At 42.0% G+C, this 14,795-nt stretch overlaps 1 protein-coding gene across 1 annotated transcript in view; it reads left to right on the top strand.

Moving 5' to 3' along the window:
• Positions 1-1,052: 1,052 nt before the first annotated feature.
• Positions 1,053-14,795, top strand: part of LOC104668901 (serine/threonine-protein kinase SIK3) — a 55,275-nt gene continuing 41,532 nt past the window's right edge. The window contains 2 exon segments of the mRNA XM_030917417.1: positions 1,053-1,173; positions 1,992-2,115. Of these exon segments, the coding sequence (XP_030773277.1) occupies positions 2,106-2,115 (10 nt within the window). The 5' untranslated portion in view covers positions 1,053-1,173; positions 1,992-2,105.

Raw genomic sequence — 14,795 nt, forward strand, 5'->3', positions numbered from 1 at the left:
CCTGGGGCGTGAGGGATTTCTAGCCTGTCACATGGGTATACATACATGCATACATACATAAAAGCATTTCTACACCAAAGCTCAATTCTTTGGCCGGCCATCCTTGCTCATTGTCTTACTGTAGCTCCCAAAGACTCATCCCTGCTACCTCCCATCTGCTGCCTCTTACAGCAGTAGAAGAGAGAGAATAAGGGAAGGAAATTGAAGCACAAGGAGAGTTAAAATTAAAATGTAAGCATTCTTGCTTCAGTTTGTAAATAAGTTGCATATTCTTCCTTTTGAATAAACTACTTAATTATAATAATGTCACTTTGTCTAATGTTTAAATGGTCATAGATGTGTTTGTCGTAAGAAGTAAAAATAACATAAAAATTCTGGGTCCAGCTGAGTAGGCTTACATGTGTTTCCTGATTCTAATGTGTTCTTAACATCATCCAGTTTCATTTGCATTCTTTTATTTATTTATTTATTTTGAGACAGAGTCTCACTCTGTCGCCAGGCTGGAGTGCAGTGGCACCATCTCAACTCACTGCAACCTCTGCCTCCTGAGTTCAAGCAATTCCCCTGCCTCAGCCTCCTGAGTAGCTGGGACTACAGGTGCACACCACTACGCCCGGCTCATTTTTTGTATTTTAGTAGAGACGGGGTTTCACCATGTTGATGAGGATGATCTCCTGACCTCATGATCTGCCCACCTCGGCCTCCCAAAGTGATGGGGTTACAGGCGTGAGCCACCGCGCCCGGCCCCATTTGCATTCTTAAAGGAACAAGTACCACTTGCTTTATTCTGCCTAGGTTTACAAAGGGAGCAGTACTATTTCTGCTGACATAAACTGATCATGTTTGTCTTTGTATATCAGCCCATCTGTATCTCTGTTTCACTATTATTGTTTTAAGTGTCTAGCTATGTGGTTTCTAAATGTTCTCTTTTTGCATTTAATATTCAGACTTAATGATTGGGAATCTTTAGTAACTAGAGACTAGTGTTTGCTCAGTTACAATAAAAAGGTTAACAATTAATATGAATTATGTCCATTTGTCTTTCTAGATTTTGGTTTCAGTAACCTCTTCACTCCTGGGCAGCTGCTGAAGACCTGGTGTGGCAGCCCTCCCTATGCTGCACCTGAACTCTTTGAAGGAAAAGAATATGATGGGCCCAAAGTGGACATCTGGGTGAGTAATTGCCTTCTCTTATACCCCACATCATTAGCTACCCTTGGTTGATGACAGCTGTTCACATGCTGAAGGATGCATAATCATGCATATGAATTGAGATCCTGGTCACCTGTTCTTTCAAGTCCCAATTCCTGTGCAAAGTCTTTTTTTTTTTTTTTTTTTTTTTTTTTTTTTTTTTTTTGTGGAACAGTCTCACTCTGTCATCCAGGCTGGAGAACAGCAGCACGATCTTGGCTCACTGCAACCTCGACCTCCCAGGTTCAAGTGATTCTCCTGCCTCAGCCTCCCAAGTAGCTGGGATCACAGGCACACGCCACCACACTTGGCTAATTTTTGTATTTTTAGTAGAGACAGGGTTTCACCATGTTGGCCAGGCTAGTCTCAAACTCCTGACCTCAGGTGATCCTCCCACCTTGGCCTCCCAAAGTGCTGGGATTATAGGCGTGAGCCGCTGCGCCCTGCCTACTTGTGCAAAGTCTTTTCGCCAATACTTACCTTGTGGACTGAGCCACAGATTTCAAATTTCCCCTTTGCATCCCCAAGGGCCAGCTTGGATGGTGGCCCTTGCCAAGAACAGAGATTCTTTCTACTGTGACCACTTACCTTATCCCTGGAGAATGAGTACTGAGAAAAATTCGGATGTTACCCCAAATCAATGCCTAGAAGCAAAGAAGATTGTTAACTGTTCTAAGATAGAAGAAGCTTGTTCCGTAATCGTATGCATGACTCACCATCATCTGCATACGCACACTACAGTGGTCTTGTTTGTTTCCCCTGATGCGATTAATTGTACATCCTGTCTGTTTGGGATGCAGAGCCTTGGAGTTGTCCTCTATGTGCTTGTGTGCGGTGCCCTGCCGTTTGATGGAAGCACACTGCAGAATCTGCGGGCCCGCGTGCTGAGTGGAAAGTTCCGCATCCCATTTTTTATGTCCACAGGTAAGGGAGTCGCTGGCACCCAGCTATGAATGAGTTCATGAAAGTTAGACCCACTGAGGAGTTATCCCAGGAATTTAGCGATGGAGTATAAATGCCCCACTTACAATCTTTTTTAACTCCAGCTTGCTGACCTGATGCCTCCAGGAGGCAAGGTTCTGTAGAAACAGAGCATACAGGTTTTGGCATCAGATAGCCCTGCCTGGGTTTGGATCTGGGCCCTAAGTCTGTCTCAGCTTTAGTTTCCTCATCTATACATTGGCTGAGAGTTTTGTGAGGGCTGCTATTACTGTAAGGATTAAATGAGATAATGTATGTGAAGACTCAGTAGGCCCATGGCATAGCAGTAATGCAGTAAATGTTTTTGTTTCACTTCTGTCTTTCTACCCTTTTCCAGGGTATTTCCACTTACTGAGTTCTCATTGCAATGTGGTTTTAAATGCCAAGGATAAAGTAGGCTTTGCATCTTAGTCTTGCCACTGCTTCATTTCCTATTTCTGTGCTCTTTGTCCTTCAGACTCAAATTTTAAAAAATTTATTTAATAAGTGGGCAGTAAGGTAGGCAGGTCTTGGAAAAATTTAACACTGAAAATAGATACAAGATACCCAGAATTAACAGTATTTTATCACCATTTATTTGCACATAAGAAGGGAACATTTTAGAGACAATGCAAAAAGCCATTAGTTTTGCTTAATCATCTGTTTTCATTTTAAGGAAGAACATATGTCTACTGGGTTGACAACAAAGTAGAAGCCCATGGTAATTGCATTTTAGAACAAAGAGGTGAACCTTGGAGTAGATTTAACTTGTCTCCTTCGAACTGATAACTTCATAGTATAGAAGATGATGCTAAATGCTGTGAGAAAAGTAAAATAGAGAAGGAGTTAGGATAGTGGTTGGTGGAGGAAGTGACCTTTCAGCAAAGCCTGAAAAAAGGTGAGGGTGAATGCTGTACAGTCCGGGGAAGAGCACCCCCCAGCTGTTGAGGGATCAGCGCAGAGGCCAAGGGGAGGGAGCATGGCTGCATGGGAAGGAACGGGAAGGAGGCCTGCGTGCCTGGAAGGAAGGAGCGATGAGAGATGAGGAAGAGAGATAAGGTCAGAGAGGTAAGAGGGAACTTAATTTTAGGGCCTAGTTAGTATAAAGACTTTAGATTTTCCTCTTACTGAAGTGTACAGGATTGGAGGGTTTTGACAGGAGTGATGTAATCTGACTTTTGTTTTTTCCAAATTTTATGATGAAAAATTTCAAACATACAAAAAAGCTGAAAAATTTTGCAGTGACTTTTGCTTAAAAAAGATCACTTTGGCTGCTGTGTTGCCAGTAGGCTCAAAGGTATGAAGGCTGAAGGAGAGACACCATTTAGGAGGAGACTTTTACAGTAGTCCAGATGAGAGATGTTGGTGGCTGGTTCCCAGTCTGGGGTGTCAAGGTGGAGATGGTAAGAAGTGATCAGATTCAAGAGATGCTACATACCATGTGTGGCAGCCACTGTTCAAAGCACTTCGCAAGCATTAACTCAATTATTTTAACAACCTATGAGATACATAAGATTATTGTCTCTATTTTACTGGTGATAAAACTGAAGCCAGTTTATCAGGAGAGATTAGGCAATTTTCCCAAGATAACACAGCTTCTAAGTGACTGAAGTAGAATTTGACCAGGTAGTTTGGCTCCAGTAACATTTAGTGTTAGATTTGATATGAAAGAAAGACTCCAGAGTTTCTGTCCTGAGCAACTGGAAGGATGGATTTACTGCTAACTGAGATGGGAATGACTGGAGAATAATACTTACATTTTGGAGAGATGTTTTAGACATGTCATGTTTGAGGTGCACATTAGACGTCAGAGTTGAGATACTGAATAGGCAGTTGCATTTAGGAGAGAGATCTGGGTTGGGGATGTATGTTTGGAATCCCCATTGTATAGATAATAGTTAAAGCCATGAGATGAGCTCACTTTTTAGAGAGTGGTTACAGAGAAGAGAAGAGGTCCACGGATTAAACTCTGGAACATACCGATATTTAGGGAACAGGCAGGTGAAGAGGGATCATAAGAGTTGCTGGTGAGGTAAGCCAGAGGGCCTGCTGTCCTAGGAGACAAGTGAAGAAACTGTTCCCGGGAGGTGGGAGGAGGGAGGAGGGAGTGAGGAGCTGTGGGGGTCAATGCTGCTGCCAAGTCAGGTAAGAGGACCGAGAACTGAATGTTGCATTTAGAAATGTGGAGATCATTAATGATTTTGTTTCTTTTTTATCCCCCCACACCCTCGCCTTCCTAGATCATTAATGATTCTGAAGTACACTTTTGGCAGAGGAACAGGAGCAAAAGCTTAATCATGTGGTTGCAACAAAAAAGGAATAGAAGGAAAATAGACAAAGGCAGTAGACACACTCTTTCCAGTTTACTATAAAAGGAAGCAGAGAAGTGATCCAGTATTGCTCTGCCCAGGGTCACCAGTGATCTCCTTATTGATCAACTGCATATCCTTAGTCTTTTTCTTAATCACTGCCCAGCAGTGATTAACACTTCACCTCTCCCCTTCCTCCCTGTCTCCCTTCCTCCCTGTCTCCCTTCCTCCCTCCCTCCCTCCCTCCCTTCCTCCCTCCCTTCTTCCCTTCCTCCCTCCCTCCCTCCCTCCCTCCCTCCCTCCCTTCCTCCCTCTCTCCCTTCCTCCCTCCCTCCCTCCCTCCCTTCCTTCCTTTTTTGAGACTGGGTCTTGCTCTGTTGCTCAGGTTGGAGTGCAGTAGTGTGATCATGGCTCACTGCAGCTTGACCTCCCAGGCTCAAGTGATCCTCCCTTAGCCTCCCAAGTAGCTGGAGCTACAGGCACATACCACACACCACTACGCCTAATTTTATTTTTTGTGTGTGTGTGTGGTAGAGATGGGGTTTTGCCATGTTGTCCAGGCTGGTCTCAAACTCCTGAGGTCAGGCGATCTGCCTGCCTTGATCTCCCAAAGTGCTGGGACTGCTGGTGTGAGCTACTGCACCCTGCCTCTTTAATTATATTTTAGAGCACTTTTAGATTCACAGCAATATTGAGTGGAAGGTACACAGTTTCCATGTACCCTCTGTGCTGTTCTCCCTACCTCCCCTGCCGGCCCCTGTTATTATCAAATGTGCCCCACCAGAGTGGTACATTTGTTAACAATCAATGAACATGCATGGACAGATTACCACCCAAAGTCCACAGCTTACGTTAGGGTTTTCTCTCAGTGTTACACATTCTGTGGGTTTTGACGAATGTATAGTGACATGTTTTCACCACTATAATATCATATAAAATTGTTTCACTTCCCCAAATCCTCTGTGCTCTGTCTGCCTGTTTATCCATGTCTCCCTAACCCCCTGCAACCACTCATCCTTTCACTGTCTCCACAAGTTTTTCCTTTTCCAGAATGTCATATGGATGGAAACATACAGCATGTAGCCTTTTCAGATTGGTGTTTTTCAAATAGTAATATGCAATAAGGTTCCTCCATGTCTCTTCATGACTTGAGAGCCAGTTTCTTTTTAGCACTGAATAATATTTCATTGCCTGTGGGTACCACCCTTTATCCTTTCACCTACTGATGACATCTTGGTTGCTTCCAAATTTTAACAATTATGAATAAAGCTACTATAACATCCTTGTGCAGGTTTTTGTGTGGACAGAAATTTTTAACTCATTTGGGTAAATACTATGGAGCACAGTTCCTGGATCATATGGTAAGAGCGTGGATAGTTTTATAGGAAACTGCCAAACTGTCTTCCAAAGTGGCTGTGCTATTTTGCGTTCCTGCCAGCAGTGAGAGAGCTTCTGCGCCACATCCTTGTCTGCATTTGGTGGTACCAGCATTTTGGATTTGGCCACTCTAATAGGTATATAGTGGTGTTTCATTGTTATTTTAATTTATAATTCTCTAATGATGTATGAGGATGAGCATCTTTTCTTATGCTTATTTACCATCTCTATATCTTTGCTGAGGTGTCTCTTCAGGTCTTTTGGTCATTTTAAAATTCAGGTTGTTTATTTTCTTATTGTTGAGTCACTCATTACATTTTAAAACACTTTTTCTCGTTGCTTCTGAGACGCCGTATTCTCCAGTTCTCCTCCTGTCCTCTGGGAGCACCTTCTCGGTCTTCTCTGCCAGACGTATTTTTCTCTGCTCATCCTTTAGATCTTTTCGTCTTTACAGGATCTTTCAGGAGCCCTCCTATTTACTGCCATAGCTTCATTGATCACTGTGGTGATCAGTCCTCAATTAACTTTTTGGCCTGGACCTCTCCTCTTGGATCTAGGGCTACATATTCAAGTATTTGCTAACCATTGTCTTCACTTTCATGTCTTGAAGGCAGATCAATGGAGACATCTTCAGAAATGAACTTAACTTCTCCCTCCCTAGATTTGCTCTGTTCTGTATTCGTTGCCTTAGTGAATAGCATCACCGTCTGACCAAGGCCAAAACAAGCCTCGATGCTTTCTCTCTCACCATTGCCACAGCTGATCAGTTACCAAATCCGGTCAATTCAACCCTCCATTCCTGTAGCCACCTCTAAGACCATACTATCATCTTCCCTTGCCTCAATTAAACAGTAGCCGATTATATGGATTCCTGGCTCCAGTCTTATTCCCTCTACCCCATTGTCAACTTTGCTACATGAGTAATCTTTCCAGAACACAAACATAAAAATAAATAAAACATACCACATACACACATACACATACACTCTCTCTTTCTCTCTCTCTCTTACTTAAACACACAAATCTGATTATATCGTTTTCTAGCCTGAAACTTTTCAGTGGTTTACCATTGCCTCTAAGGTAAAGTTTACTCCATAAGGTGGCAAAGCATTGACTTACAAACATTTTTGGCTATGATAAAAAAAAAAGTACATTTTATACTGTGACCCAGAACACACATATATAGACACAAATGAACAAAAGATTTGTTTGCTTGATTTTAGAGACGGGATCTTGCTATTTTATCCAGGCTGAACTTGAACTCCTGGACTCAAGTGACCCTCCTGCCTCAGTCTCCCAAGTAGCTGGGACTAGAGGCATATACCACCCTGGCTGACAACAAAAGACTTTTTTTTTTTTTTTGAAATGGAGTCTCGCTCTGTTGCCCAGGCTGGAGTGCAGTGATGTGATCATAGCTTGCTGCAACCTGCAGTTCCTGGGCTCAGGCAGTCCTCCCACCTCAGCCTCCCAAGTAGCTGGGACTACAGGCAAGCAACATCATGCCCGTCTAATTTAAAAAGAGTTTTGTTTTTTTTTTGAGACGGAGTCTCACTCTGTCGCCCAGGCTGGAGTACAGTGGCCGATCTCGGCTCACTGCAAGCTCCGCCTCCCGGGTTCACGCCATTCTCCTGCCTCAGCTTCCCGAGTAGCTGGGACTACAGGCGCCTGCCACCACGCCCGGCTAATTTTTTTGTATTTTCAGTAGAGATGGGGTTTCACCGTGTTAGCCAGTATGATCTCGATCTTCTGACCTTGTGATCCGCCTGCCTTGGCCTCCCAAAGTGCTGGGATTACAGGCATGAGCCACCGCGCCCAGCCAAAAATTTTTTATAGAGATGGAGTCTCACTTTGTTGACCAAGCTGGTCTTGAATTCCTAGCCTTAAACGATCCTCCCTCCTTGACCTCCATGAGCCACTGCGCCCAGCCAACAAACAATTTTTTTTAAAAAAAGCAAAACTTACCTTACTATGTACAGTGCATTCCAATATATTTTATTCTATTCCATGTTAAAAAAAAATGCTGATTTTGACTTACTAAGTTGATCTCCTGTCTGCTGTTTCAGAAACAATGACATAGAAATACCTTTCTAACCTGACTCCTGCCTAGCTCTTCAGCCCCAGTTCCCATTCTCCCGCCAGTCACCCTAATTTTCTTCTCGTTCCATGAACAAGTTCCTTTTTCTGGAGCATGTCCCACTGCCAAGAATATATCTTCCTTATCCCACCCCACTCCACCCACTCCTATATTGTAGAATTCAGAATAAAAAAATTAGATGGGATAGAAATAAGAATCTAGATAATTTCTATTCACTCTTCATGTCTCTAAACTTTTTCTTATCATGGTGCTTACCAAGCTTTATATTGTAATTACTTCTTTCATTGTATGTCTTTTACACCAGACTGAACTTAGTGAAAGTACAGACGAAACATGTCTTTTTCACAACTGTCAATAACCTACCATAGGATCTGGTGTGTAGTAGGACTTAGTAAATATTAAATCTGAATCAGAACCACCCTACCCCCAGTGGCATTCATTTACATTTAGAATAAAATTCAAGGAGTCATTATTATTATGACCTAGAAGGCACAGCTGTCATTGCCCCTTCTTTGGTCTCATTTCCTATTACTGTTCACCTCCGGTTCCGAGCTCCAGTCACAGGGCCTTCCTTGCTGTTTCTCAGACTTGCCAAACACATACATTCCCCTCAGAGAGGAGTCACAGGGCCCCTCAGAGAGGTCTATTCTGGCTACCCTTATTTATCATTCTCTTTCTGTAATTCTGCTTTTTCTTCATAGCACTTAGCACTACCTCACATTACTTTATTGTCTCCTTACCTCCCATCACCACTTGACCATAATAAGCATTTGGTTTTTGTTTACTGCTGTGTTCCCAGGGCTTTGGACGGCGCCTGAGTTCTAGTAGGCACTCAGTAAATATTTGTTGAATGAATTAATGCATAGGGTTGTTAGAATGCTGACTCCAAAACCTCCTCTAGAGAGTAGTCTTATCCAAATCATAATATCAGTAGTAATATCAAGAAATTACATTTGTTTAGGGCTTTTGAGTTTATAAAATAATTTCTTTTTTTAATGGTTTTATTTTTTGAGACAGTATCTCACTCTGTCACCCAGGCTGGAGTGCAGTGGCGTGATCTTGGCTGACTGCAGGGCCAAGGCTCACTCTGCCTCCCGGGCCCAAGCCATCCTCCCACCTCAGCCTCCTGAGTAGCTTCGACTACAGGCACACGACACCACGCCCAGCTAATTTTTGTAGTTTTTTTGTAGAGATAGGGTCTTATTATGTTGCCCAGGCTGGTCTTGAACTCCTGGACTCAAGAAGACCGCCCACCTCGGCCTCCCAAAGTTCTGGGATTACCGGTGTGAGCCACTGCACCCAGCCAGTATCTTTTTAAAAAATATTTCAATTTTTCAATTTTTATATTTGTAGTGACAGGGTCTTACTCTGTCACCCAAACTAGAGCCTAGTGGTGTGACCATAGCTCACTGCAGCCTCAAACTCCTGGGTTCAAACAATCCTCCTACCTCAGGCTCCAAAGCAGCTAGGACTACAGGCCTGTGCCACCATGCCAAGCTGATTTTTTAAAAGATTTTTTGTGGAGATGAGGCTCACTACATTGCCCAGTCTGGTCTTGAACTCTTGGCCTCAAGCAGTCCTCCCACCTTGGCCTCCCAAAGTGTTGGGATTATGGGCAGAAGCCAGCATATGCAGCCTAAATTATTTTCTTTTACTTAATCTAATTTGAGTTACATAACTATATCTTAGAATAGGTAATAGCACATATTTTATCATCTTGCTGATGAAGTTTTGGAAGCTGAAGTTTAGAGAAATGAGTTAACTTGCCAAAACCACACAGGTAATAAGTAACTAAGTCAGTATTCAAATTCAGTGTTTGTTTTACTACACCATACTGTTGCAAAAAGAGCAAGATAAACAAACCACTTCCTTTACTTTTCCAATGTCCACAGTGTTTCCTGTGAGCAACGTGGATCTCTTCTATCCTCCACCCCCACCACCTCACACCATGGCGAGAGATTCTTACTGAACCCTTCCCAGAGCCGGCTTCAGATAGGGGGTCCTAGAAAACAGCTAAGCATGCTGTCAGCCACACTGTCTGTTAGTGCTTAGAAATAAACTAACAGTCTACCTGCCTAGAACTATTATTTGTAATATGATGTAAGTTAACCTCAAAGCTTCAAGACTCAGAGAAAACCAATAGGATTATCCTAAACGTAGTCACCCTTTAATCCCAGTTAAATAATTCCCTAAGTAGGAATAAAAGTTTTTGTAAGATTAGTACAGAGAATGAGAAACAACCAGTGTAGGAAATGAGTAGATACTTTCTATATGACCAATATGATCTCTCTGGCCCTTGGTAACATACATGTGCTTGTCTTTGCCGAATGTCATAGGCCTAAATCCCAAGGCCCATCAGAAAATACTTCAAAAGGATAAGGCATAGCAGAAAATGAATTCATCGGTTGTTTAGGCTTTTCTTAGCTTAGACAACCTTCAAGTACCAGACAATGTCAGGTGAAAGAAGTTTCGAGTCTGTCCCTTAGTCCTTTTTCTGCTTACTCCTCCTGTTTCTGGGCACAGTTGTATCTCGGTAGATCTGGAGCATAGTCTTCTGATGGAGGCAAGTACTGGCTGCTTTTCAGCCCGTCAGCCCAGCTGCTGTTGCTGTATTACAGGAGATAGTGTGGTTGAGGGAAGTCCTTAAGCACAAGATCCTTCCTTTTCTCAGCTGTTGTCATAAGCTTGAGCTGAGTTTATCTGTTTTTGTTCCTGAAGGATCTAGAAACTCCAGCAGAGCTGGTATAGTGTTCTAAATGACCACTTGGAAGACCCGAGGGCAAAGGCTCTACCATTCAGCTTCTTCTAGCCAAGTTGAATTCCAGAGTAGCTACATACAGCTGTGTGGGTGGGAGGCCATGCTCTGCAAATGGATATAGTTAGCTCAAGAATTCTAAAGCTGCTCTCTATTGTCAGTAATGTGTGGAATGAAGTATCCTCACAATTAGTGGATATTTCTATGCCTGGTCTTGTTTGTTTGATACAAGTTTCCTTTCATAGGCATCCTGAGATGTACTAAAGACATATATTTTCAAGTTGGAATGACAGTGGTATACATTTAAAAGAGGATTTATTTGAGGCTGGGTTGATTTTATACCACCTAGTTTTTATAATTATGTATGTGTCTTCCTCCTCTCCCCACTAGAATGTAAGCCTCTTGATTATCAGAGCTGTGCTTTACACATTAATATCGTCCATAAAACCTAACAGCCCCTGGTGGGGCATAGGCATTCAGTAAGTGTTTTTGAATGAAAAACTGAATAATCACTACTTAACTATGGAATCTTATATCAGACTCTTGGTTTTTGTTTTGTTTTGTTTTCTTTGAGACAGATTTTGTTGCCCAGGCTGGAGTGCAGTGGTGCGACCTCAGCTTACTGCAACTTCTGCCTCCTGGGTTCAAGTGATTCTCTTGCCTCAGCCTCCCAGGTAGCTGGGACTACAGGTGCGTGCCACCACACCCGGCTAATTTTTGTATTTTTAGTGGCGATGGGGTCTTGTCATGTTGGCCAGGTTTGTCTTGAACGCCTGGCCTCAAGTGATCTGCCCACTTCGGCTTCCCAGAGTGCCGGGATTACAGACGTGAGCCACCGTGCCCTGCCCAGACTCTTGTATTATACTATTAACATGATCTAAATTATTTATTCATCAAACCGCTTGGTTTTATATACTTTTTTTTTTTTTTTTAATGTAGAGACAAGAATTTCATCGTGTTGCCCAGGCTCGTCTTGAACTCCTAGGTTCAAGCAATCCGCCTGGCCCTGCCTCCCAAAATGCTGGGATCACAGGCGTGAGCCATCACGCCCAGCCATGGTTTTATGTAGTTTTATTATACGAGTTATTGTGAAGGTGACCAAGTCAAATAACTTTTAGGTGTAAAAGGTGTTTTGATGTACTGTAGAGTTTGCTTTCTAGGCCTCAAGTAAAATAAGTTTGATCCAGGCCAGTGTTTTTGGATTACACTTCTCAGAGCATCCCAAAGAACAGTTTGATAAAACCCTGAGTCTAAATTATAGAAGGATTAAAAGTTGAAACTTGCTGTTTTCTTGAGCTGTTGTGGAAGGTGAAACCTGGTCTGGCTTCATGTGTTGGCAAATGTTTCCTCTGACCTCCCCTTCCACCGGGTGGATGCAAATAACTAAAATTTTGTGAGGACCGGATTCATTCAATATATATTTTTTAACATACTTAAAGCCGAGTTTACCCTATTCCCCTGTTGTACCACCTGCTAGCAGACATACTAAGATCGTTTATTTAACTGAAGGAAAATTAATTTACAGTTAAAAAACTGCAGCGTTAGTGAGGGCATAGAGATCTCTTGTGGACAATATTTTTGAGTCTTTATTGATTAGACTTCATTGTGACTTAATTAATTGTAATACTGCATGAGCATTTTATCACTGGGAACGCAAGACCCAGGCTTACATAATGCTTCTGATGGAGAATGTACCCTGCAGCTACTGCCAAAAAGCTTCTACTTAGAAGCAAACAACTGATTGGCTTACTCATCAAGAACCACACAGCATCTTGCTTGGCTAAAAGCACTTTGTTTAGAACCAATGGGGCAAGGGATTAAATTGGCTCACCCACGAGTTTCCATATACTGAGGGGCTCAGGGTCCTCAAAGCAGTTTTCTCATACATTTTGAGACATACTACACTGCCAGAGAGAAAAATCTGTGTAGTGCTTTCATGTCAGTGAATGTAGAAATCACAACTGATGTCAGAAAAGAGGTCAGAACTACTTCAGAGTGAAACAGGCCAGCCATGTTCATTCCCATGACCTCACATAACTAAAAACCAGTAGATAAATATTGGTACTGCCCTATTTATTATTAGCCTTTTCAAACCAGCTGTCTCCTGGCTTATGGCAACCCTAAATAGAAAAATAAAAGAAGGACATTCTAAGTGGAAGGACTTCAGAGATATGGATACGAGTCAACATTTATTGACCACTTTCTATATACCAGGCACTGTTGCATTATCTTATTTAATGTTCAAAACAACTGTCTGAGGTAAGCTGTTTTATGAGGTAAACTGTATGAGAGGTTATTTGATAAATAAGAAAACTGAGGCATGATAAGGTTAAGTAACATGCCCAAGGCACACATCTAGTAAGTGGCAGAGCTGAGATTTGAACCCACGCAGTCTGGCTTCAGAGACCATCTAACCATGCGTATTTGTATTTTCATTCACAATAAATACATAGTAAGTTACTCCAAGAATTAAGAGAGTTGTAGAATGGATATATTTGTCTACATCTGGATTACTTATTGAAAAAAGAGTAGCAGGAACTCTGTATTGGAACCAGAGGCAGAATTTTCTTATACTATAGTGATTGATACTAGGAGTCAAAAGATACTAGAATGTAAACCACAAAATGGACAGCCTCCTGTAAAGCAGTATAGCAACCCAGGGTCTTTTCAAGGTTGGGCTAGAGCTAAATGTTGGCATCCCTACCCTTTAGGCCAGGATTTCCTGATTTCTGAATTTTAATTCTGGCAGCATCATGCCCACCTAGAAAAACTGATTGAAAGTAAGGAAGTTCAAGAAATAGGTGTTATTTTTCTAATAAATGGATATATATGGGTCAAAACTTTTTCTTTGTGGTCTGTCTCGGGTTGATAAACTTGTTAAAACTGAAGAGAAAAGCCTCTCAGTGCATGTTTACTGATTCCTAAAGAAACTTTTCTTGTGGGCTTCATCTCTATTTGTGAAATTGTTCCAAGCCATCTCCCTATGGCCTCTATGTTCAGTCACTGAAAGTGTCTTACAGAATTTAGAGATAAAAAGAACTTTATTTCTATTCCAGGATATTCTGATTACAATAATTTGCAGAAACCACTAGGGTTAGAATTTATAGTTAAATGGGTAATTCTTCACCTTCTTTTTTGATATCTTACTGTTGGAATATTGTTTTTTGAAATTTTACTGAAGTGTGGGACTTCCATTTTTCTTCCCCAGAGCAACTGAAAATAAATGTTTCAAAACATGACAGTTTTTTCCTAGTGTCATTGTGTCAAGAGAAGCTCATCTCAATGCTTATTTTTTATGAGTCAGATCTTACTACAGTCAATACTGTCATAGATTAAGTTCCAAGGTTGTGTATTTTCTTTGTGTAAAACTATGGCATTGACTACATCCTTGTCGGGGATGGTGGCATGCATCTATAATCCCAGCAACTCAGGAGGCTGAGATTGGAAGATTGTTTGAGGCCAGGAGATCAAGGTGGCCAGCCAGGGCAACACAGCAAGACCCTGTCTCTAAAAAATAAAAAAAAATAGTCAGATGTCACTTTGGGAGGCCGAGACAGGCAGATCATGAGATCAGGAGATCAAGACCATCCTGGCTAACACAGTGAAACCCCATCTCTACTAAAAATACAAAAAATTAGCTGGGCGTGGTGGCAGGCATCTGTAGTCCCAGCAACTGAGGAGGCTGAGGCTGATTTGAACCCAGGAGGTGGAGGTTGCAGTGAGCTGAGATCGCGCCACTGCGCTCCAGCCTGGGTGACAGAGCGAGACTCCATCTCAGAAAAAAAAAAAAAAAAAAAAAAAAGAGGCCAGATGTGGTGGTATGTGCCTGTAGTCTCAGCTACTGGAGAAGCTGAGGCAGGAGGATCACTTGAGCCCAGGAGTTCAAGGCTACAGTGAGCTATGATTGCACTGCTGCACCCAGCCTGGCTAACAGAATGAGACTGCATCTCAAAGTAAATTAAAAATAAATAACCAGTACTTTAACTTGGTATTTAGAAATGTTTATTTCTATTATAGCAGTAATGTGTCAAAATTTAATGTACAGAATAAAAGCATTCCAATCCTTATAACACCATTGATCTAGCAGTATCCAAAGTGACAAAATTTC

This window comes from Rhinopithecus roxellana, chromosome 15 (genome assembly GCF_007565055.1).
Source record: "Rhinopithecus roxellana isolate Shanxi Qingling chromosome 15, ASM756505v1, whole genome shotgun sequence".
Classification (NCBI taxonomy): Eukaryota; Metazoa; Chordata; class Mammalia; order Primates; family Cercopithecidae; genus Rhinopithecus; species Rhinopithecus roxellana.